The sequence below is a fragment of the Myotis nattereri genome (assembly GCF_964212035.1).
Source record: "Myotis nattereri genome assembly, chromosome: 18".
Classification (NCBI taxonomy): Eukaryota; Metazoa; Chordata; class Mammalia; order Chiroptera; family Vespertilionidae; genus Myotis; species Myotis nattereri.
Genome location: NC_138093.1, coordinates 34,266,832 through 34,290,040, shown reverse-complemented (window position 1 = coordinate 34,290,040; position 23,209 = coordinate 34,266,832). Strand labels below are relative to the sequence as shown.

The 23,209-nt window shown below is 57.2% G+C and overlaps 1 protein-coding gene across 1 annotated transcript; it reads right to left on the bottom strand.

Moving 5' to 3' along the window:
- Nucleotides 1–1,505: 1,505 nt before the first annotated feature.
- SLC45A3 (solute carrier family 45 member 3) lies at nucleotides 1,506–21,946 on the bottom strand. The gene is made up of 5 exons (XM_081111924.1): nucleotides 21,878–21,946; nucleotides 7,246–7,638; nucleotides 5,683–6,468; nucleotides 4,750–5,015; nucleotides 1,506–3,249 (listed from the first exon to the last, which is right to left on the bottom strand). Exons 2-5 carry the CDS (start codon nucleotides 7,415–7,417, stop codon nucleotides 2,812–2,814), a joined length of 1,662 nt encoding a protein of 553 aa, XP_080968050.1. The 5' UTR covers nucleotides 7,418–7,638; nucleotides 21,878–21,946; the 3' UTR covers nucleotides 1,506–2,811.
- Nucleotides 21,947–23,209: the final 1,263 nt, after the last annotated feature.

Sequence of the window (23,209 nt, the reverse complement as noted above, 5' to 3'; positions counted from 1 at the left end):
GGAGAAAGAATAAACACATTCGCCCAGCCGTGCGTGGCTCAGTGGTCGACCTATGAACCACGAGGTCATGGTTCGACTCCCAGTCAGGGCACATGCCTGGGTTGTGGGCTCGATCCCCAGTGTGGGGCGTGCAGGAGGCAGCTGATCCATGATTCTCATCATTGATGTTTCTATCTCTCTCTCCCTCTCCCTTCCTCTCTGAAATCAATAAAACTATATTTAAAGTAAATAAATAAATGAAAATTGAGGAGATGCCTATGGATTATACGAATTTAAAAGACATACCCATCAGTTGCAATGTGTGGAACTTATTTTGTTCTAATTTGAACAAAATCTTTACAAAATAATTTGAGATGAAAATGTGAACATTGACTGGATATTTGATTATAATAATGAATTATTATTTTTTTATACTAATAATGTGGCTCTCTGTTCCTCTCTCCAATAAGAAAAAAATAAAAATAGTCCTACCCAGTTTGGCTCAGTGTATAGAGGGTCAGCCTGTGGAATGAAGAGTCACAGGTTTGATTCTGGTCAAGGGCACATGCCCAGGTTGCAGGCTTGATCCCCAGTACGGGGCGTGCAGGAGGCAGCCAATCATTGATTTCTTCTCATTGTTGATGTTTCTATCTCTCTCGCCCCCTCTCCCTTCCTCTCTAAAATCAATTAAAATATATATATATATATATATATACATACACATATATATATTAAAATAAATAAAAGTCATTGCCAACTTGATAGGCAAAATATTTTAAAAAATAAAAATAAAATTTAAAAAAGCTCTTTGTTAATATATATATCTCACACACACACCAAAAAAAGGCAGGAGGTAGGCTGCAGGATATGGAACAAAAATGTCAGAACATTAATAATTGTTGAACTTGAACTCATTATACCAGGTTCATTACTCATGTATGCTTGAAATTTCCATAATAAAAAGTTAAATAAAATATAGAACATTTTAAAAATGAATAAAACTGGTTTTTGCTAGTAACTACTTAAAGGACAGGAAGACCCGTCAAGTTGAGGCGAGAAGACAGAGAAGTCTCTGAACTTGACCTGAGCCTGGCAGGAGGGATGAAGGAGATGAGGAAGGGCAGGACCGAGGCACAGAGGGGTCAACATCCTCACCTGCACATCAGGGGAGTTCGTATTGCTGTAGTTGATAATAGGTGCTTGCTCCATCTCCTTGGACACACTATGAGCCCTTTGAGAAGGAAAATGCCCCCACTCCCCTTCATTCCCAACCCCTTCATCTCCCCCACATTCCCAAAGGAACCCCTCAATCCAGGGGGTAGCACAGCCACACCCAATCACCAAAGGACCAGAGTATTGGTCTATGGCTCCACCTGCTGGTGATGCTGGGAACTGAAGTTGACGGTCCCCCCCCCCCCCCCCCGCCTCCCCGACGCACAAAAACCCAGCTCCAATGAGAAGGGGTCAGAGGATAATTTTTGACAAATCTGGTCCTTCCCAGCAGCGAAGATAAATACAGGCCAATTAAACATATAAGAAACCTTTAATTTCATCACCATAAACATTATATTCTGATTGCTCACATACAGTATAAAATATTTACTCCGCTAAATAAATAAGACATGACGTTATTGCAAACGGCACTTAAAACCCCCCCGGAGATATGCCCTCCTTAACCTAGGCAGGGGGTGCTCCTGAGATTCTGTGCGAGTGTCTCCAAGCACAGATATGCCCTGGGGGCCGAGACGGATAAAGGTTCGAGGAGCCACACTGAGTGCTTCTGGTCCCGAAACAGCCCCCGAGAGAGGCTGTGAAGCCAGTGGAGAAAGGTAGGGCGTGGGCAGCGCCTTCATCAGCCCAGTCCTAGAGGAAGCAGAGGGGAGTCGGGCGGGGCAGGCTGGGCCGAGAGAGGAGGGCAGTCCAGGGAGGCTGCTGAGACCTGCAGCCCAACCCTCCGCCTTTACCAGCCTTGGGTGAGAGGAGTTGGGATCAGCTGGGGCGAGCAGAGCTTCCGAGCTCCTGGGTTAGAAAGTTCTGGGGCCAGACCAATCACTCCAGGAAAAGGAGATGCTGGCAATGCTTGGCCCAGTCACCAGCCATCTCCGGGGGCCCTGTCGTTGAGGATGTCACCGCCCAGACACAGAGCTGGGAATTGATTCCCCTCTATTTAAATAAATAAGTTAAATATTTAAAGGCCTGTGTCCCGATGATGGAGACACAGAGGCCAACGAGCCATGTCCTGATGACACAGGGCTGGGGGCATCCGTGGAAAGGCAGTGCTGGGAGGACAGGCAGTGTCCCCTCTCCCCTCAGAAATCTGCCCCCCAAGTAACTTCCATACTTTCAAATCCTGTGGGGGAGAGTTTCACACTAGAGCAACATTGGGGGAACCTATAGGATATGGGGGCTTGGAGAGAGAAGACCTGATGGCTGAGTTTACTCAGCTCCCCAAGTACCTTCTCTTGGTATGTCTTGATCAGGGCGCTAGCTGTTACCCCTGAGCCTGGGTAATCCCGCGAGAGTCCTGAATTCCAGTGCACGGTGCTAGTCAAATGCCCCGACTTTATCTCCCTGTAAGTCCAGACTTAGGCCCATGTGGAGTCAGCCGCAGCCCTAAGGATGGGGGAGAGGTGGGAGGGAAGCCCAGTGCCCTATCTGTGCAGCTACGCACCTTACCGCCATGGGGTGGCAGCAGAGAGCCACACCACTTGGGCAGCAATAGAAGCTGGGAAGCCAGCCCCACAGCCCTATGGAGCCTGGAAGAGGGGGAGCTGGGACCCAGGGAGGCGGGACCCAGGGAGGCAGGCCCTCGCTCAGTGGGTGGGAAGTGCTCTACACTGAGTATTTGGCCAGGTCACTCTTGTCAAATACTACCCGCGTAGCAAAGTAAATGGCAACCAGACCCAGGCCTGCGGCTGACACCATATAGGCAGTGACAGACTGGCTGAGCTGGACGATGGAGCCCATGAACAGGGACGGGGCCACCTGGGACAACAGGAAGGCACTGTCCAGGATGGCGAGGTCCAGGCAGATGCCCCTGCCTGGAACGACCCTGGCCTCGGGCGGCTCGCCCACCACCACACGCATGGAGACATCGCAGGTGGAGGCCCCGCAGAGCGCAGGCGCAGAGGGGAGCAGGCCGCTGCCTCCAGCACCCACGTGTCCATTGGGGAAGGGGGACGTGGCCTTGGGGCCGGGCAGGAAGCTGGTCATCAGGCTGTCTTCAGTGGTACCCCCTCCGGCATCTCCTCGGTACTTGGGAAGAAATACCTGGGGGAACAGAGGAAGGAAAAGGGGACGAGGATGGTGTGTACCCAGGCCTGGGAGTCCCCCGGCGATGAGAACACCAGTCCACAGGCCTTGGTGAAAACCAGGCAGCGGGTCAGAAACCTGAGCTTGGTCTGGGTCGAGTCAGAACCCTCTTCAGGACTGGGAGGCGGGCAGGGGGCAGGGATAGGACAAATCTGAAGCTAGAAGTCTAGTTGGCTGCATTAGGTCTGAGATCCGTGGCAGAGCTCACCCCTGACCCCCGGGGAGCCCATGACTCACGGAAGTGGGCAAAGACAGGTGCAGGCAATGCACAGGGCCAGGTGTGCCATCAGCGATTGCTGGAAGGGGCCTCCCAAGCCCTCCACTCCCTGCCTGCTACCCCAGGAAAGACCAGTGAGGCTGGAGCCTGGAGGGGCCCCTGGAGTTAGAAGTGCTCCTCGGTCCAAGGGGAGGACCGGCCCCTGTATGTTCCCTGGCACCAGTGCATGTGCCCAAGCCTGGCCTCGGGACATCAGCCCCAAGCCCGCAGCCCAGGCAGCGGAAGAGTGGAGGCTGATGAAGGTTATCCGTGTGCTGACAGGTTCCCCCAACCAGAACCCTGGCCCCTCCCGCCATTCCTCCCCCCTGCAGCTACCGATTTGGTTAACCAGCCTTCAGTTTGCTGCTTCCCTGCTACCCACTCATGTTCTACAAAGGCAGAGATACGTCTCCCCAAGTCTGGAAGCTCCGAGGACACACCTGCATCTCCTCCCTGGGGACACCCCAGCTTCTTGCCCGTCTGGGCAGAGCTCTGCGCCCAGGACTGTAGCTCAGTGAGGACAGTGGAGGAGACAAAGTTGACATATAGCCTGGTCAGGAGGCTGCCCACAAAAGGGGGCCCCTGGAAAGGCTAGTGTGAAACCCCCACTTCAAAATGTCCAGGCAAGTGGTGTCAGGTCGAGGGGGTGGGGGAAGGGAACAAAGGAAGAGGGAAAAACAGGAAAAGAAAAGAGAGAATTCGATAGGAAGAGGCAGATAAAGCATGAGAGGGGACAGTGAGGAGCCTTCCCGTCTGGGAGACCAAAGCAGGCCCAGGTCAGTCCGCCCCTCCCAGCCTCTGCCCAACACCAGGCCACCCCCACTCCCATCTGCAGAAGCTGGGCCCCAAGGTCACCTGGCCCAGCCCCCTGCCCCCACAGCACAGCCCAGCCATCAGAGGGCTTCTTGGCACGACTCTTCAGGACTCCCCCAGGGAAGGATTCTGCACTTCCTGCAATCATCCACTCAAGTGCTTTATAATCCTGACACCAGGAAGTCGTTCCCAGAAGCTAATCTATACCCTCCTTCCGCAGCCCTCAGCCCACGTCTCTGGCCCTGGGGCTGCCTGGCCTTCCTCTCTGATCAAAGGCTGCTTTCTCAAACTTCTCTTGCCTGAGCCCAGTTCTGGGCCAGCCAGCCCCCCTCCACCCCACAACCCCCCCGCCCCACCCCAAGGCCCAAGGTAGCATCCGGTGTGAGTACCTGCCTCTCCCGGTGGTAGAGGGAGGCCAGCGTGTAAGGCAGGATCTGCAGGGTGGAGAAGGTAAACCCGGTGAGCGCAGCTGAGGCGGTCACAACAGCCACACTGCGTGACAGGCACGTGGCGCCAGCAGCCACGGGGAAAGCCACCACACTGGCCAGGTAGACTGCCCGCGTGCCGAATCGCTGCACCAGCCGGTCCATGACCAGGGAGAAGAGCAGGGAGGTGGCACACTGCAGGAACAGCCCCAGGCTGCCCATCCGGACTCCTAGACAGAGAGGCAGGAGAGAGGCAGTCAGGCAGGGGAGGGGCCCAATGCAATCTGGGGGTGCTCAGAGTTAGGGGCCATGGACACCTGCTGCCCAAGACCTGCTAGGTCAGCCCTGCTCCCCAGCACCCTCCTCCCCTACCTGTAACCCCAGGAGTCTAGGGAATGTGGCCAGAGCTACTGGCTAAGGGCAGCGGAAGCCACTTGGAGGGTTGATAGGCAGCCCCGGCTAGTGCTCAGCTAGCTAGGAGGAGAGGGACACAAAGACAGTTCCGCCAGAGGCTCTGAGGTTCCAGGACACCTGGGCTGCAAGGTGTTGGCAAGGGGATTTGGAAAGTCAGGAGTGGGGGCAGGGTACACCATTGAACAGGCAGCCTGGACTCCTCCACTCCCTTTAAATCAGTGCAGCCTTTTCTGTCACTTTGGGACAAGGGCCCTGATCAAACCCCCAGAGCAGCCCCAGGCTCTACTGAGACTGCAGGCTCAGCTGCTCTGTAACCTTGAGGAGCTGCAGGCAGAGGCTGGGCCCGTTTTCCTGATGGGGAAGTCAGGGTGCAGAGGTGCACAGCTACCTGCCCAGGCACAGGTGGTGGGCATGCCCCTATGCCTGAGCCCCCCAACCCCCCTACTCCGCCCCCCCCCCCCCGCCCCCGCCAAGGAGCCTTACCTTCATCGTAGTGTCTCCGGGCTTCAGTGCCTGGCTCAGCCCTGGGCACACCCTGGTACAGCCCCTCACCCACGAAGTCCGTGTAAAACAACGTGAAGGTCATGAATGCCATCCAGCTGCACAGCTCGGCCACAAAGAGTCGGCGCAGGGCATGCGGCACGCGGCAGCAGAGCTGGTGCAGCCGGGGAAACAGGGCGCCCAGGTTCCGGAAAGCCAGGCGGGCGCGACACGGGCAGCCGCGGACTGGCCTGGAGGGGACGGACAGCCCTTCCGCTGGCTCGGCGGGGTCCAGTGCTGCCTCCTCGACCACAAACAGTGTGGCCGCCATGCACGTGAGGAAGATGAGAGTGAGCAGGCCGAAGAGACACTCTTCCTGGGTGCCCAGGTAGGGGGCCAGGGCGCTGGCGTCCCAGTCGATGGCAGGCAGGAGGTAGCCCAGGCAGCCCCCGAGGCTGATCATGAAAGCATAGACGGAGAAGGCCTGGCGACAGTGGTCGGGGTCCCGGAAGAGGTCCGAGAGCAGGGCCTCCAGCGGAGTGAAGCACACTTGGCCGCAGAAGTCCAGCAGCCCCACGCCCATGATCAGCAGTGCCAGCTCCAGGGGCCTGGTGTCCGGGCACAGCAGCCCCGCCAGCCAGCTGGCCCTCGGGATGAGGAAGAGGCTCAGCAGGACGCCCAGGGACAGGGCCCAGATGAAGGGCCTCCGGCGACCATAGCGCCCACGCCAGTGGTCACTGGCTGAGCCTAGGAGTGGGACCGAGACCAGGCCCAGCACTGGACCGATGCCTGCAAGAAAGGCAGGTAGTGTGAGCCAGAGGCTGGGGCTGGGGCAGGGGGACCCACCTCCTTGGGGAGGATGGAACGACCGTGATACTCTCACAGGGAGGACCGCTCCTGCCCTGGGCACTGTGCTGAGTACTTAGGGACTCTAATGTACTCCTCACAGCTGGGATCACTAACGCCCCATTTTCAGATGGGGAAACTGAGGCATGGAGCGACGGATGAGTGAGACTCGTGTCCAGGGCTAGGGCGAGGAGGGCGGGAGGCAGGGCTTCGGCAGGGGGTCCGACTCCAGAGCCCATCATCCTGGCAGAGCCCCTGCCGCCTGGGAGCCGCACGGGGCTGCCCACTTGCCTTTAGTGGCTTTTGCAGAATTCGCCCCACAGGTAAGCAGGAGCCCTGGCTGGGAGACCTTGACCCTACTACCCAGAAGCCAGGTGTACAGCTGGCTAGGTCACTAACTTCTGATAGACCTCCACTATCTTCTCTGTGGACTAGACATCCTCAAGGCTTGCAGCAAGCATTAAATGAGATAATAGACAGAAATAAGAAAGGGCCAGTCCAAGGGGAAGGGCCATTTCTACAGTGTCCCCATGAGCCGGTCATGCCGCAGGGCCAGGGGCACAGTGATGAACAGGGCATGTCGCCTTTTCTTCTTCTTGGGACCCTCTCAGCCCAGACAGCCCCCTCTCCCGCCAGGTGGCTCTGTGGACAGAGGCACTGTTGCCTTATTCCCAGGTGACATGTATCTGGAACAGGAGGCAGGAGGAGGTGGTGACTTACCCAGCACCATGGTCATGAACTTCTCTTCGACCCCCACTTCCAGCAGCAGGGGTGGCACGTAGGTGATTCCCGCGGCCAGACACACCTCCAGGCCGAAGGTCAGCAGGTTGACCAGCAGGAGCTGGGCTTTGCGATGCCGCAGCAGGCGGCTCACCCACAGCCTCTGGACCATGGCGGGCCAGGTGGGTAGGGCTCTGACCCCGTCACTCGCTCCAGAACCGCCTGGTCCCAGTCCCGCTCCAGGCGCCCAGGCCTCTCCTCCTCACGGCCACAGGCTGCCGAGGACGCAGCCAGGAGCCCATTTCCGCCAGCCCTCCGTGCAGGTCCGGCTTCTCAGCCCACGCTCCGTGCCTGCTGCCGCGGGTGCCTCGGTGGGGACATGTCACTCAGATCCTAAAAGGGCAGGAACACATCCCACACTGAGTGCGAGGTCCTGGGAACCGGGGCTCCAGGATTTGCTCCGATGGCCCTGAATCCTGGTCACTCCCAGGCTGGTGCTGGGCCCTGCCACCTAGGTGCCACCCCCTGGCTGCCCAATCAGGAAGTGCATGTTAATATTAGCCTAAGGCTGACATAATGAATAAGGTAAATATGATTTTTAAACCTCAGCACACTCCAGAGCCAAACAGATATCGGTTATTCTCTGTCTTGGATACCCTTGCAAGTGCCCTCGCCTGCTGGTATGGAAAAAAAAAAAAATCAAAGCAACTGAATTCCCGGATCCCCAGGCCCTGTTATCGAGGTGCCCCTGGAAACCCCCACCAGGCAGGGCTGATTTGCTTCTCTCTCATCTCCCAAAGCTGGGCCGTTCCAGTCCCCTTTGTTAAGAGCAGCGCCTCCTATTCTGCACTGCCTGGCCCCGAGCCATGTTGCACCAGAACTCCCACCCCCACGGACAGGACGAGGGGAGGGGAGGGGAGGGGAGGCTGTGGTTTGCTGGGTGGGTCTGAATCTGTCACGGAGCCGCTGAAAGAGCGCTCCTCTCCGAGAACCTGGGCCTGAACACCTGTCCCTTAGCTTCTTCCCGCGCTCGGCATTCACGCAGAGGAAACATTCCCACGTGTGCTGCCCGGCTGTCCCGGGACAGTGGGGACAGTGGGGCCACAGCTGGGCCAGGCTGTTCCCAGGTGCCAGCCTCACAGGGGTGTGAAACCACCAACTGTCAGCAACTGCCTTGCCCTGTGACCCCTGGGCTGGCAGGATGCCCCACCACTTCCCCGGCAGCCTTCCTCTGCTCCCCAAACAACTCCATTCTCAGCAGAGAAGTCCCTCAGCCCTTCCTTCCAGGCCTGACCGCTGTGCACAGAGATCCCACCCTGATCCTGCTTCATAACCACAGCACCTACTGGTGCTGCAGTCTGCCCTGTTCAGAAGTGACCACAAAAGAGGGAAGATCAAGTCAGCCACGAAGAGGCGGCATAGAAGGGGCACCCGGGTGTGAAAAGGCACGTCCTCTAACCTGTCCTCCGTGTCAAAGGGGGTGGGTGCACCGAGCCCAGGCCAAAGGGGGCTGGAGTCGGGAGCCGTCCCTTGCCTCGCTGGCTCCGTCCGACAGATGCTGTGGCAGCGGGCCAGGCTCTAGTCTCCTCCCCGCTTGGAGCACCCTCGGCCTCCACTCATCCCCTCTTCCAATCTTACTCAGCATCTCGTAACTTGGCACTTCAACCCCTTTTATCTTTTCAAATGACAGCTCCACAGGGCCTTGTGTGTTACAAAATGCGTCGTAGGTGCTCTCTGCACTGTGCCACAGAGAAATCAGATGGCTATCAATCCTGGGTAGAGGTCTCCATCCCATAACTGCCACGGGCTCTGCAGCTGGCAGATCAGATAAGGCTGAGCCACCTCCTCCCCAGAGTTCCGCCCAGCCCCAGCCCATCAGCGCTGGGGCAGGGCACCGGCTCAGTGGCATGGGAAGAGTGTAAAACACGGGCCCACAAGGCCCCAAAGCGGGGAGGGGGTACCGGATACATACCACTGTTAGCTGGGCAAGTGTGGGTTCAGCTTGAGCCAAGCCCCTCCCCAGAGGCTGCATGGCCGTAGCACCCCCAGAAGGAAAGCAGTCGATGGCACAGAGGCCAGGGGTGCCTTCCAGCGTGGAGGGAGGGGATCTGGGTCAGAAGGCTTCCAGCCCAGTCCACTCCCTGCCCGCAGCTGGGGCGGACCCTGGACACTCACCTGTTCTGGATTTTAAGGGCCAGGCCCTCCCTGGGCAAACAGAAGTGGTCAGACCCAGCCTCACCCACAGCCTTCCCCCATTTCCAAGACCTGGTTGCTCTCGTTTAAAATAAACTGCAGCTCTCCAGCAAGTATTAATGACCCACCTGCCTCCCTGCCTCCCTGCCCCCCCAATCCAGCTCCTCAGCCCACAAGGGAGAAAGAGAAAAAGGGGTGCAGAGAGGACTCTCCCCTCATCCACCTACAACCCAGATAGCCCATTAGCCATCCCCCCTCCTCAGCACCTCTCCCCTCCCCCCAGAGGCGCTAACCTGGAAACCGGGGCTGGACCAGGTGAGGAATTCATTGAAAGGAGTAGGTTAGGAAGTCGGCTGGCTCCCAGCCCTGCTCTGCCCACTGTTCTTAGGTTACTGAGCCCGTCTGCCCCTTTTTGATGTCTATGGTGTGTGTGGGGGGGGGGGGGGGTGTCCAGGGCACTCTTACCACCCTCGGGCTTTGCTCCTGCCAGCCTGGAAGTGCCTGAGGAGTCCTAAGCCAAAAGAATGCTCTCCCCTCCAAAGCCCCCTTTCTTCTCCTGGCATCGACCCCAGTGCCCCAGGCTGCCCCCTTCATCCCCACTCCGGGGCCCTCGGGGGGAGGAAGTGACCAAGGGCTCCCTCAGCACTAACTCCAGTCCCTCCAGGCCGCGTCCCTGGCTCAGCGGGGGCAGCGCAGCCCCTCTGGCTCCCAGGCCCAGAGAGGCGGGAGGAGAGGAAGGGGTTCAGTACCACGGCCCTGGCTACACTCCTACAAGCAGCCCCAGGGCACGGGCTAAAACTTGAAAGTGGTGGAGCACTGCCAGTCCCCGTTTGGGGAGCTCCTGTCCTCCCCAGGGGACGGGGGAAGGGAGACAGGACCCAATTCTCCCCTGTTCCCTCCAGGCCCACTGCTCTGGGAGCATCTTCCTGTCAGGCAAACAGAAGATCAACCCAAAGAGGCAGACTCCACACACCTGGTGGGGAGGGGTGGGGAGGTACTGAAAGGGGGCATCTGGCCAGACCTCCCAGAAAGGAACCACAGCCTTCGAGGACAAGACCCTCTCGAGTTCCAAATGGCCTCCCTCTTCTCCTGGCCCCCAGGACAGGGCAGCAAGAAAGCTGGAGGGAGCCCAAGACTCTGCAAACCTTCCTGGGGCTCCGCCCGGCCATCCTTCCTCACCCCGGGGAGCAGGACCCCAGCCCAGAGAGCCAAGGGCCCCGCAGGGTCAGTGAACTTGCCTTCTGTCTGTCCAGCTCCACACACGGAGACCTAAACAGCGCCCCGTGCTCCTCCACGTGGCGCCCCCGGGCAGGCGGTGGGCTCGGCCACACCCACTTCAGGTCAGGCCCAGCGGGGAGTGTGAGGAAATGAAACAGCAACGCTAGGAGCGTGGCCTGAACTTTCTCCAGAATTCTGATCACAGGGGAGGAGGCGGGAGGAAAGGCAACCGAGCCCACTCCCTCGGCTCCCCATGGCAGGGAGGGTCAGAGGGACGTATAAAGGGGCCTTTGAGGGCTTTCAAAGGGGCTCCTGCCACCCCGCACGCAAGGCTGAAGGGGAGCTGTGGGGAGCAGAGTCCCTGGGCTGACACTGACAGACAGAGGCCGAGGGAGCCGGCGGAGGCAGCCCCGCGGTGGGCCAGTGTCAGGCAGCAATTCTATGGCCTCTTTATTCGGCCAGCGTCCCCACACCCCGCCCGGGCACATCAAACGGCAGCAGCCCCCACCCTGACCCCGCCGGGCAGGCGACTGTGCCCTCCTCCCTCCACACTCACAAAGACAGCCAGCTTTCTCACAGCTCCCGGGGAGGCTCGCGCCTGTCCCCCTCCCCCTCCCCCTCCCCCTCCCCAGAGGAGGAAACTGGGGACTAGGGAGGCTAGCCAGGGGGGTGATGACTCAGCGGCAGAGGGTGGGGTTTCTCCAGGCCAATCTCCCCAACGAACCACCCTAGAACCACCCTACACGAGGGGGCGGAGGTCCCACCCCAGGCCAGGACTGAGGGTGGGGAGCAACCCTCAGGTGGAAGCTGCAAGACCTCAAGGCTGGGAGGATCCCCCCTTCCTCCACATAGGACTGGACCCCAGAATCGGGTTCCAGGTTGAGCTCTCCCAGCCCCTCTAGGTTGGGGGCAGGGAAGAGATCTGGGGATTCACCAGCCCAGCCACCTGTCGGCCACCCCCTTGCCGCAGTCCCTGGGACCAACGTCCTTGGCCTTCCCCAGCAAAACCCAGCACACTGCACTCCAGAAATGCAGCTCCACAGGAAGCCTTAGGGCACCCCAGAAAGAAGCCAGGCTGGCAGCCGGGGCACCTGAGGGTGAGCATCCTTGTGAGGCAATGAGCCGCCGCTGTCTCAGGGCCCGTGTCCCTCCCTGGGCAGCTGGTCGAAGGGGCACAGGATTAGACTGTGCATCATTGGTGCAGCACCCTCCAACCCATATTTCGTCTTTGATTCTCTGGGCTCGAGTACTTCCGAAGAAGCGAGGGTCTGCTCTTCCTGGCCCCACCCCATAAAAAGGCAGAGATTTGCACAAATAGCCAGGGCGCACGACTTAGAAGGACTCCCCCTGCCCACACCACTCAGAATGCAACCCCTGCACCTTACGAGACTTGTGAGAATAAGGGCTACGCAGGAGGAGGAAGATCAGTCCCCTCCCAGGCTGGCTCCCTGGCTCCCGCCTCCCCCAGGGCCCAGAGGCCAGGGATTTAGCGTCCGCCTGCTGCGCTGCCTTTTCTTCACTCGGACTGGAAGCCTTCTGCTTAGCAGCTTGTCAGAGAGAGCGAGGGGGCTGCAGGCTGGGACACAAAGGGGGATTAGGGAGAAACCTCTAGGCCCACAGAGTAATCCATCAAACTCTCTCCCGGCTGCCAGCACCAGCCCCTTCCCACTCAATTCCCCTTCCAGCTGCTGGGGGCCCCCCACCCCCTCCAGCTCATGAGCCCTGTCATGTTAGGCAGCACAGAGAATCCCAGGCCCTGGGGGGCCCGCGGGGGCACAGCACAGACACTGGGAAAAGGGCAACGGCCCCCTCCCCGCACTCAGCCCCAACGTGTGAAAACCCAACAGGTGGCAGTGGCTTGGAGGAAAGTTGCTTTTGTTGCCCTGTCTGAGCCGCAGCCCAGCTTCTGAAAGGAGCAAATGCCGGAGGAGGCTGGGGGAAGGGAGGGGGGAACAGTCCCTGAGCTCACTCTGGTCTCTCCTCCCCTCTCCAATCCAATGGCAGGCCTGACCCTCACCTTGGCCAGCCTAAGGCCAAGCACCTCCCAAGGGTCACCTGGCACCACGGTGACAGTCAACACAAATAGACATCTAACTCCAGGCAATGGGTCTCCCAACCAGGCTTCCTTTCTGGGAACAGCTGTGACCCAAGGTCACACTGAGTCACCTGACCAAGTACCTCCACACCAGTGATGGCGAACCTATGACACGCGTGTCAGAGGGGACACGCGAACTCATTTTTTTGGTTGATTTTTTCTTTGTTAAATGGCATTTAAATATATAAAATAAATATCAAACATATAAGTCTTTGTTTTACTATGGTTGCAAATATCAAAAAATTTCTATATGTGACACGGCACCAGAGTTAAGTTAGGGTTTTTCAAAATGCTGACACGCCGAGCTCAAAAGGTTCACCATCACTGCTCCACACCAAGACAACCTGGGTAGCTCTCTTTCACTCCCCCACCCCCCACCCCGGGGCCGCAGACCCCTGAACCTGGCAGGTTCTGAGGGTGACCTAGACTCTGCCATCAGTCTGACCTGGGTTTGCATGCCAACTCCACCACTTACTCTGACTGTGTGACCTTGCTCATTGGCCTCCCTGAGCCTCCGCTCTCCCATCTGCAGTTAATAACAGCAGCTACCATCGAGACACTATGTGCCAGGCACTCCTCTGAGCATTTCAATCTCCCACCTGCCCGACAAGGTGGGTACATGAGTAGACCCATTTGACAGGCAAGGAAACTTGGCTCAATACGACCAACCTCCTAGCCATTAGGTTTGACAGAAAGTACAGGGAGTCCTGGTTTCTCGAACATCTCCCATCTCGAACAATTCCCTTCTCAACCTGACAGCCCTTTCATGCTGATTCTTGTATGGTCAGTCACGTATCTCTCAGGTGACAAACAAAGGAAAGCATGTGCAAATATGAGTCAGTTACCACTCACTGTTAAAATCTCAGGATATTGTGCTGTGAATATTTTCCTGTTTTTGTTTTTTTTTTTTTGCTGCTTGTAATTATTGTTAAACTAGAGGCCTGATGCATGAAATTCGTGCAAGAGTAGGCCTTCCTTCCCCCCGTCTGGCTGCCGACACCGGCTTCCCTCTGGCACCGGGACCCAGGCTTCCCTTAAAGCCTAACTTTCATCCGGAAGGTCATCCGGAAGGATGTTCAGTCTAATTAGCATATTACCCTTTTATTATTATAGAAGACTAGAGGCCCAGTGCACGAAATTCGTGCATGGGGCGGAGGGGAGTCCCTCAGCCCAGCCTGCACCCTCTTGCAATCCGGGATCCCTTGGGGGATGTCCAACTGCCAGTTTAGGCCCGATCCCGCAGCAGTCCGACATCCCTCTCGCAATCCAGGACCACTGGCTCCTAACTGCTTGCCTGCCTACCTGCCTGCCTGATCACCCCTAACCACTCACCTGCCTGACTGATCTCTCCTAACCACTCTGCCTTTCTTCCTGGTCACCCCTAACCACTTTGCCTGCCTGCCTGATTGCCGCTAATAACTTGCCTGCCTGCCTGCCTAATCGCCCCTAACCACCTCTGCCTTGGCCCCTGCCGCAGCGGCTTTATCCGGAAGGATGTCCGGAATGACATCTGGAATGCTGTTTGGCTGTCTGGTCTAATTAGCATATTATGCTTTTATTATTATAGATTTTCCTTTTTTACTGTACATTTCCTTTCCTTTTGGTTAAAGTTTCATTTACATTCACTGTCCTTTTTGTTTTTAAAGTGTTAATTTATAGATTAAACAGTACAATAGATATGTACTATGTATAAGAAAGATTAAAACAGGGAATCATTTGGGGGGTCTGGGACGGATTAATTCAGTTTACATTATTTCTAATGGGAAAAAGTGACTCGGTTTTCGAACAGCCTTCCAGAACGAAGGTCCCACTGGCTATGGAAGTTCCTGGCAGCCTCTTCCTCAGCTGTCCAGGCCTCTTCGGCAGAGCAGTCTGGAGAGGTGGCTCTTTCCCCAACAGGAGCAGCAGAAGTCAGAGAGCGACCAGCTACCCCTTTATTCTCCCTTCCATTCTCCTCTCCTCCCCCCCCCCATCCCCCCTAGCGCCTCTTCCAGCCCCAGAGGCAAGAGGAATGCCAAGAATGTAAATGCCTCCCCAGGTGTTGGCCCCACCAGGTGAGCAGAGGTCAGTGCAGCAGACCTGCCTGCTGTAGGAGGCTGGGGAGGCAGGTGGAGGGACAAGACGGATAAACATCCCAACGTTGTAAGACAGGGAGGTTCCCGTCCACAGGGGAAACCATCACAGTGGCTGATACCTACTAACTGTCCAGGAGGTGTCCGGCATGTGCTGGTAACTGACATACCTCCTCTCTCTAATTCATACCATTTGTACAATCCTACAAAGTACGTACTATTTAATATTCCTATTTCCCAAGAATGAAAACTGAGAGATCCATGAACATGCCCAAGGTTGCACAGATAAAAAGGGTTGAATGAAAAATTCAAACCATTTGAAAATTCTGGAAAGTGCTCTGAACTGGGAGCCAGGACAGTGTGGTCCAGTTGCAGTAACTCTTACAGCTGTGCTGCCTGGACAAACCATTTCACCTCTCTGGGACTTGGCTTCCACACCTGTAAAATGAGAACTGGCTGTCTCAGGTTCTTTCCCACCCCACAGCTCTGCGATCTCACGCCCACCACCACCACCACCACTGCCACCACAAAAAACCCTCCTTCACTTGCCTTCACACTGCTCGAGTACATCCCAGTGCCAAGGGTCAGCGGTCACCTGAAACTGAGCCAAGTCACCGAGACATCTGGGGGCAGAATTTGCCCTTTTCCCTATGCCCTCCCAGAGCTGGACTCTGTAACTGGCTGAAATTAGTGACCAAATTCTTCCTCTACTCGGGCCACAATAAATGCTTCCCTACAATGCTGGGCAGTGGTCCCAAGAAATCCCTACGCCCAGGGTGGGGAAAGAGGACGGATGTGGGAGGATGGGGAGTTGTGCACATCCTCCAAGCCCTGGGAAGTTCCCTCTCTCTGTTCTCTTTTCCTTCTTTTTTTTTTTTTTTTTAAATATTTTATTGATTTTTTACAGAGAGGAAGGGAGAGGGATAGAGAGTTAGAAACATCGATGAGAGAGAGAGAGAAACATCAATCAGCTGGCTCCTGCACACCTCCTATTAGGGATGTTCCCCGCAACCAAGGTACATGCCCTTGTCCGGAATCGAACCTGTAACCCTTCAGTCCACAGGCTGATGCTCTAGCCACTGAGCCAAACTGGTCAGGGCTCTGTTCTCTTTTCCTCTTACAGGCCCTGCGAAGTGAAACTCAAACTGGCCTCCCTCCTGGTGAACCTGAACTTTGCCAGCAGCTCTCCCCATCTGCACAGATGACCCTTGTCCTCTGCCTGCAGCCTGGCCTCCCTCGGAGGGAAAGTGTACAGGAATGAGGCCAGGGATGGAGGGTCCAGCAGACCCGCAGATGAGCAGAGCAGAGCAGAGCAGGGAGTCATACAAGGGTGCTGCTCCCAGCTCTGCCATGTCCCGCCTCTAGGATCTCAAATGTGATGGCATCAAAGAACCTTGCAGCCCTGATATTTTAGGGTCTGTGACCAGCCCCATTCCAGAGGCCAGACTCCGTCCTATGGAAACGTGTTCTCAAAAATAGTCACTGGTGAGCAAGGGGCAAGCAGGCTCCAAAAAAGACTCTTTTATGATTATGACTATGATTATGATTAAAGAGCTCTAGTTGGCCCACCTGTGGAGGAAATATGCCTCAGTGAGTACAACCTAACCTCCCCCAAAGGAACACCAAAGAGCACTGAAACTCACCTACTACCCATCCAACCAACTCTGAGCCCCACTGTGTGAGAGCCCCCTGAGAAGGTGCTGGGCCAATGGACTGCAGCCCTGTTAGCAGAGGTGGGACAGGTGCAAAGACCCATGTCCCTCCAGTGGGGCGTGTTCAGTTCTAGGACCTCCTAGAGGAGGTGGCCGTGTTGCTGAGCCTTGAAGGATGAGCAGGTGGGGAAAAAAAATGAAGGAAGGAAGGAAGGAAGGAAGGAAGGAAGGAAGGAAGGAAGGAAGGAAGGAAGGTGAACACGATGCAGAAAAGGGTAGATATCTGCAAAACACAGCCACTGAGGCCTGGGCCTTCCACACCCACCCCCTCTCCTTTGGCCCCTCCCCAGTGAGGTGTGGTGGAAAGAACACCATGGCCCGCTCCAGCTGGTTTGGCTCAGTGGATAGAACGTCGGCCTGTAGACTGAAGGGTCCCGGGTTTGATTCCAGTCAAGGGCACATGCCTGGGTTGCAGGCTTGATCCCCAGTCGGGGGCTGCGCTGGAGGCAGCTGATCAATGATTCTCTCTCAGCATTAATGTTTCTAGCTCTCTCTTCTTCTACCTTCCTCTCTGAAATCAATAAAAAAATATTTTAAAATACAGAAAGAAAGAAAGAGAGAGAGAGAAAGAGAGAGGGAGGGAGGGGGAAAAAGAGAGAGAGAGAGAGAGAGAGAGAGAGAGAGAGAGAGAGAAAGGGAGGGAGGGAGGGAGAGAGGGAGGGAGGAAGGAAGGAAGGAAGGAAGGATGGATACCAGACCCCAAATTAAGGGGCGAGTTTTGATCTCAGATCTGGTCTAAGAGGATATTCATCAGCACTGGGCCTGTTTTTGCTTCCAGTCACCTGCCCTCCAGGGCCTCTCACCTGAGTCCTGCCCAGCTCAAGTCCCACGCCTCCTGCAGGGCTGCCTGGAACCCACGCTGTCAAGGACCCCCCTTTTCTCCCAAACCTCCCGGGAGCCCTCAGGGCTGGATACTGACAGCTCAGGGTCATCCTGGAAGGCTCGCAGTACTTCCCTGCCCCCACCCCACTAGCCCTTCAGCTCCTAGACAGCAGGGAGCACAGCCCCCACCCAGACCATGAGAAGAGCAGTGCTCAACAGAAGGCCTCACAGGGGAAGCTGAATCGGGGTTCCTGTTTGATGTGATTTAACCCGCGTCCCTGGGATTCATGGCAGGGCCACACACAAGGTTTCCGGGTGCTCGGCTCTCTCTCATGGCTGGAGCCAGGAGTGGGAAGCTCTATCGTCACGCCCTAGGAAGGGGCCGCATGCCGCCAGCTTGGACACTATCTGTCAGCTCCAAGGACACTTGAGATTAGAGAGGCAGGGGGCACGGCAGAGACCACTGGGAGAGGGGCTGCGGCCACAGGCTGGCTGCTCCCGAGGGCACCCTGCCTGGCTGGGCATTCGGCATGGCCGAACTCTGGTGCCTGAAGGACTGTGGGCTATGGGACCCTTTGCCTTGCCGTCTCATCCCAGCTCCCAGAGGGTCTGGTATCCAGGATTAACAAGGACGGGAAGGAAACAAACATGTACTGAGCTCCTGGTCTGTGCAGCACTTTGCTACACGTGCCTATCTCGTTTAATCCTCCCCGTATGTAACCTCACAGGGTGAATAGTATCATCTCCATTTTACAGACACAGAAACGAGGCCAACAGGCGAGAGAGGCCCAGCTCCGACATCAGAAGCAAGAGGCGCCCTAGCTGGTTTGGCTCAGCGGATAGAGCGTCGGCCTGCAGACTCAAGGGTCCCGGGTTCAATTCCGGTCAAGGGCATGGTTGCGGGCGCATCCCCAGTTGGGGGTGTGCAGGAGGCAGCTGATTGGTGTTTCTCTCTCATCGATGTTTCTGACTCTCTGTCCCTATCCCTTCCTCTCTGTAAAAAAATCAATAAAATATATTAAAAAAAAAAAAAAAAAAAAAGAAGCAAGAGGCCCCCGCAAGTCATTCAGGGCCCAGCGGCACCTCTTCCCATGGAGAGCAAACACCGTGCAGCAGACAAGGGGATTGGACAGGAAGCTCTGGCAAGATGTCAGGACCATCCCGTGACGGCTCCATCACCAGCCCCTGGCCCCGAACAGGGACACTTAACACACTGGACAAAGCTCCACACTCCAGCGCTACTGCTGGGAGTCAAGTGGCATCGGCGCTCAAGACACTGGGCCTGGCACCAGCTGGTCCAGCCTCGGCCCTGGCTGTCCAGCAAACAGGGCCACCGACTGTTCCAACGACAGCCAGGCTGGACACCAGGGAGCAGTGCGAGGATCCCCGTGGGGAGGGGAGGAGCTGAACCCACATTCAGGGCACACCCTCCCCATCACAGCTTCCCTACAAATCGCAACGAATAACCTTTCTGCATGGGAGGCTCTTGACCTTTCAGAATATACACTGAGTGGCCAGATTATTATGACCGGCCAGATTATTATGACCACCCCATCAGTACAATGAAGTGAATGAGTTATGCGAATAATAATAATAATAAAACCTTGAGAGTATTTGCTTAGGAAGTTTTTAATATTCAGTATTTTTGGAAGTGTCAATGAAGTACTGATGGGGTGGTCGTAATAACCTGGCCACTCAGTGTATATTATCTATGACCCCGCGATTCACTTCCATCCCCACTTGAGGAGGGAAGGGGGACGGGGTGACTGGACAGATGAAGAAACAAGTCACACACACAATACTGACAGGGGGAGCCCAGGACATCCAGTCCTGGTGTGTTCTTTGCACCAAACCACAAGTTCAACCGCATGATGTGTCATTCACAGCTTCCATATAGTTATAGATGGTGTGATTCCCTTGCTAAGAAACGCTGGTCTCGGACCGTAAACCACAATGATTGTCTTCATTGCCACCACATAACAGCAGCTGGCACTGATCCAGCTCTTTTGACCTACAGCGGCTGCGTTCGGAGCGTCACCTGCATGCGCTCATTTCATCCTCACAACACTGTGAGGTGGGTCCCCTTATCCGCATTTGGAGACGGGGAAGAGGAAGCACAGAGGGGTGAAGTAACTTTCAAAAGGGGAAATAGGATCCAACCCCAGGCAACGGGGTGCTGCAGCTCAGCCTCTTTCCTCGTCACACTGACTCCCCAAAGTCCGGGAGACCTCGCTCCCAAAGAAACAAGGTCTACAGCAGAACCCGAGAAGGGAGTCCCAGCCTGGGGGCCGCTGTGCAGTCAGGGACAGTGACGGATACACTGGATGTGGCTCATACTAGCTGACACTTACCGAGCACATCTTCCCTGTTGGGCACAGTCAGCCCAGTGCTCTCTCAGTGTGATTTAATAGAGCTATCACTGTTTACCTTTTACATATCATATAGAACTGTATTTATAAATATTTTCATTTGTTATATTTGTTGTCTAATAAATAATAAAGCTACAAGGAGGTATTATCATTATTATTATTATTATTATTATTGTCCTCATCCTCACTTTGCAGCCACAGATAGTGAAGCTTAGAAGAGGTTAAGCAACTTGTCAACATTCCATAGCTAAGAGAGTAGCCAAGATGTAAACGCTGTCTTCCTGACAGTCTGGGTTTTTATCCATAATGTTGTGCTATTAGACGATAATGTTCCTGATATTAGTGCTTAATTTCACTTCTGGAGTCCTCAGCCATTCCCGCCTCTCTGCCTTTTCTCTCCAGAGGCTGGACAGGCTGGGAAAGGGGAATCCACACCATCCCTCCACCACCCACGGGCCCAGAAGGACCTGAGTGGACCACCAAGGATCACTGTCCAGCTCCTCCTCTCGGGGTCACTCGGAGAGCCAGGAGAGGCAGGGAGGTCCCCACACACTCCGAGAGTCTGTACAAAACTCCCCGCCACCCACTAAATCGGGGCCTGTATGCCCACAGCTGCACATTCATCCACAGCTGTATTTTTATCTTGAGACTCATCCTGCTGACTCAAGCTTCAGTTTTCTGAGCCCTTTTGGAACAACAGAGTCCTGGCTCCATGACAGGCCTGGGGGGAGGAGATAAGGGAGGAATGAGGGAATGGGACCCATCCAACTAAAGGGCCCCTGACCTCACAAACAGTCCCACTCCCTCCCTCGGAGAAGCTGCTCTGTGGGTTTCCTCAGGCTTCCCATCCAGCCTGCACCTCCCGGCCCCTGCCTTCCCCACCCTCCTAAGCCAGCCTGTTGCCCCAGGCCTGGGCAGGTGAGTCCACCCCAAGCCTGGCTCTGAGGGGAGACCGGCTAAGTGCCTCAGGAGAAGCAGCCAGAAGCCCCCAGAGCCTCGCTCCATCCCCGAGCAATGCCTCCAGGAGCCCTGGTCCACTGGCTATGCCCAGCCGCAGGCTCCAGGGCAGCAAGGCAGCAGCGGGGCTGTTCTTAATCCCTGCTCCACGGAGGCCCGGTCTGTGCAACAGCAGAAGGGCAAGTCCTCGGCAGGTACCCGCCACCATGCCAAACCTCTCGCTCCCCGCAACTCCGGCCTCCCCAGAAAAGAGGAAGCACAGGGGGGAAAGGAAAAGCTGAGGACGTCAAAAGTGTCCGTCAGGAGGAGAGAAGCTGATTCAGAGGTCAAGGGCAAGGGCACATCACAGGGCTCCAGGTCGCTGGAAGGGCTGCCCCTGGTTCTGGAGAAACCCTGCCGGTCCCTGGGGGCTTCTGCAGCAGGGGAGCCTGCGCCTGGAGCGCTGGGGAGCTGGAGCAGGGGCCCAGTTCCACCTACTCACACCGTCTGCTCATCTCAGGTCCTCTCTTCTCTCCCCGAGCCCGGGCAGGCACGGCAGGAGGGCTGAGCACTGAGCTTCCCTCTTCCCTTCTTTCCCCCTCTCCCCCCCACTCCCCAAGGGGGTACCCCAGGCTGAGAAGCAGAGGAGCCCGCACGCGCGCGCGCACACACGCTCCAGCCTCGACTCCCTGCCCCGAGCCCGGCGCCAAGATGAATGTCCCAAAGGGCTCAGTCACCTTTCCCGCGGGCGTCCGGCCCCTTTCCCGGCTCCCGAGTCCGGGACGGTGCGCGCCGCGGTGACTCATCTGCCCCTTTCCGGTGGAGCGAGACAAGGGAAGAAAATACACGCAACTTTCCAAAGAAAACTCCGCCGCGGAGGTGCAACAGGAGCGAGCGCCCGGCCGCCCACCCGCCGCCAGCCGGGGACCGCGGGGCCCGGGCGTCCAGCCCAGCCCGCCTCCCGCCTCCCGCCTCCCGCCTCCCGCCCGGAACGCACGGCCCCAGCGGGGACCCGAGCGGGCGCCCCGCCCTCCGCCGCCCGGCCGCCCTGCCGCCTCCTCTGGGGCTCGAGGCGACGGCGGCGCCCGGACGGCCACCGCGCGGTCGGTCCCAGCCCGCGGGGCGCGAAGCATGCGACCTCGCGGGGCCGCGCCGCGCCCCTCCCCTCCCCGCGCCGGGCCCCCGGCCCCCGGAGGAGACGGGGCGCGCTCCTACCTGGCCGAGGCGAGCGGCTGTCACCGGCCGGCGCGGCCGAGCTCGGCCTCCTGCTGCCCCATGCGCGCCAGCCGGCGGCTTTTAAATCTCCAGGTTGCTCCGCGGGGGGGCGGGGGGGGGAGCATGCGCGCTGGGGCGGCCCGGAGGGGGCGGGGCGAGCGGGCCGGAGGGGGTCCGGGGGGTGGGAGGGCCCCCCCAGCCGCGGAAGCGCGAGGTCTCCGAACGTCTTTGTAGCCGCGACCGCGACGGGCAGCCCCCGCACGGCTCCCGGCCGCCCTGTCATTACCTCGGGCAGCGCACCGCCCCCTCGCCGCTGCCACCCAGACATTTAGGTAACAGCGACCCGGCAGCGCGGGGCACCTCCCCTCCCGGCAGCCAGGCTGTGGCCGTGACCTGCTGGGGCTCCGCGGGCCATGCCCGGGTCCCCAGGCAGAGCGGCACCCCGCCCATCCAGGCCGCCCATCCAGGACCAGCCCTTGCAAGGAGATGTCACATTCTGTCCCGAGTTACTCGCTCTACTGTTTGCTGTTCTCTGGGGCAGAAAGAGCTTCCTGATACCTGACTCAGCCCCTCTTCCTGGAGTTGAAAGCCAAGTTCCTTTTCTTTCCCTCCTTGGGGTGTGTGCGGGGACGCGGGGTTGATACTTGTCAGTGAAATGTGCCCTTTGTCAGCGGCTGAACAAGGTCCCCACAGATACCTGTTCCCAGGTGCCTTTGACAAGCGTGGAACGAGGCAGGTGGGAGGCAGAGCGCCGGAGGCCCGGGCTGGCCAGTGTCTTTGTTTCCTCCCTGGAGTTTTATCAGGATGGATACATGCAATTGCTGTGGGAAAATCACAGGAAGATGCCTCTGAAGGGACGGCCTTGCTGGGGCCACGGGCTGGGCACTGGGGGCACTGGAGTCCAGCGCTGGCTCTGCCACCAACCAGGTGTGACGTGGAGCAAGTCCCTTCCTTATTCTGGGCTTCTGTACAGAGAAGGGTTGGCCAGGGCATCTCTGAGGGCACCTCCAGCTGGGAGGCAAAGAAGAATGGGAAACAGAGAAGAGACAGAAGAACCGTGGAGCCCTGATGGCCTGGGAACAGAGTGGTGCCGGAGGGCGCAGAGAAGAGAAGAATCAAGAATCTGCCTTTGGAGGCTGGCCAGTGTGCCACAGTGGGTTGGGCATCTCCCAGGATTTGAAAGGTTACACATTCAATTCTGGTCGGGCTTTCGGCTTCATCCCCCACAGAGGGCAGGCATGTGTCTCTCTCCCTCTCCCTTCCTCTCTAAAAATCAATTTCAAAAAAAAAAAAAAAACACCTATCTTTGAGTCATTTAACAAGTTTAACATG

Coding starts and splice junctions, on each gene's coding strand:
- SLC45A3 (XM_081111924.1), bottom strand. CDS start 7,417: ATGGTCCAGAGGCTGTGGGTGAGCCGCCTGCTGCGGCATCGCAAAGCC. Junction 6,469..7,245: donor GTTCATGACCATGGTGCTGG/GTAAGTCACCAC, acceptor CCTTTCTTGCAG/GCATCGGTCCAGTGCTGGGC. Junction 5,016..5,682: donor CCGGAGACACTACGATGAAG/GTAAGGCTCCTT, acceptor CTCTCTGTCTAG/GAGTCCGGATGGGCAGCCTG.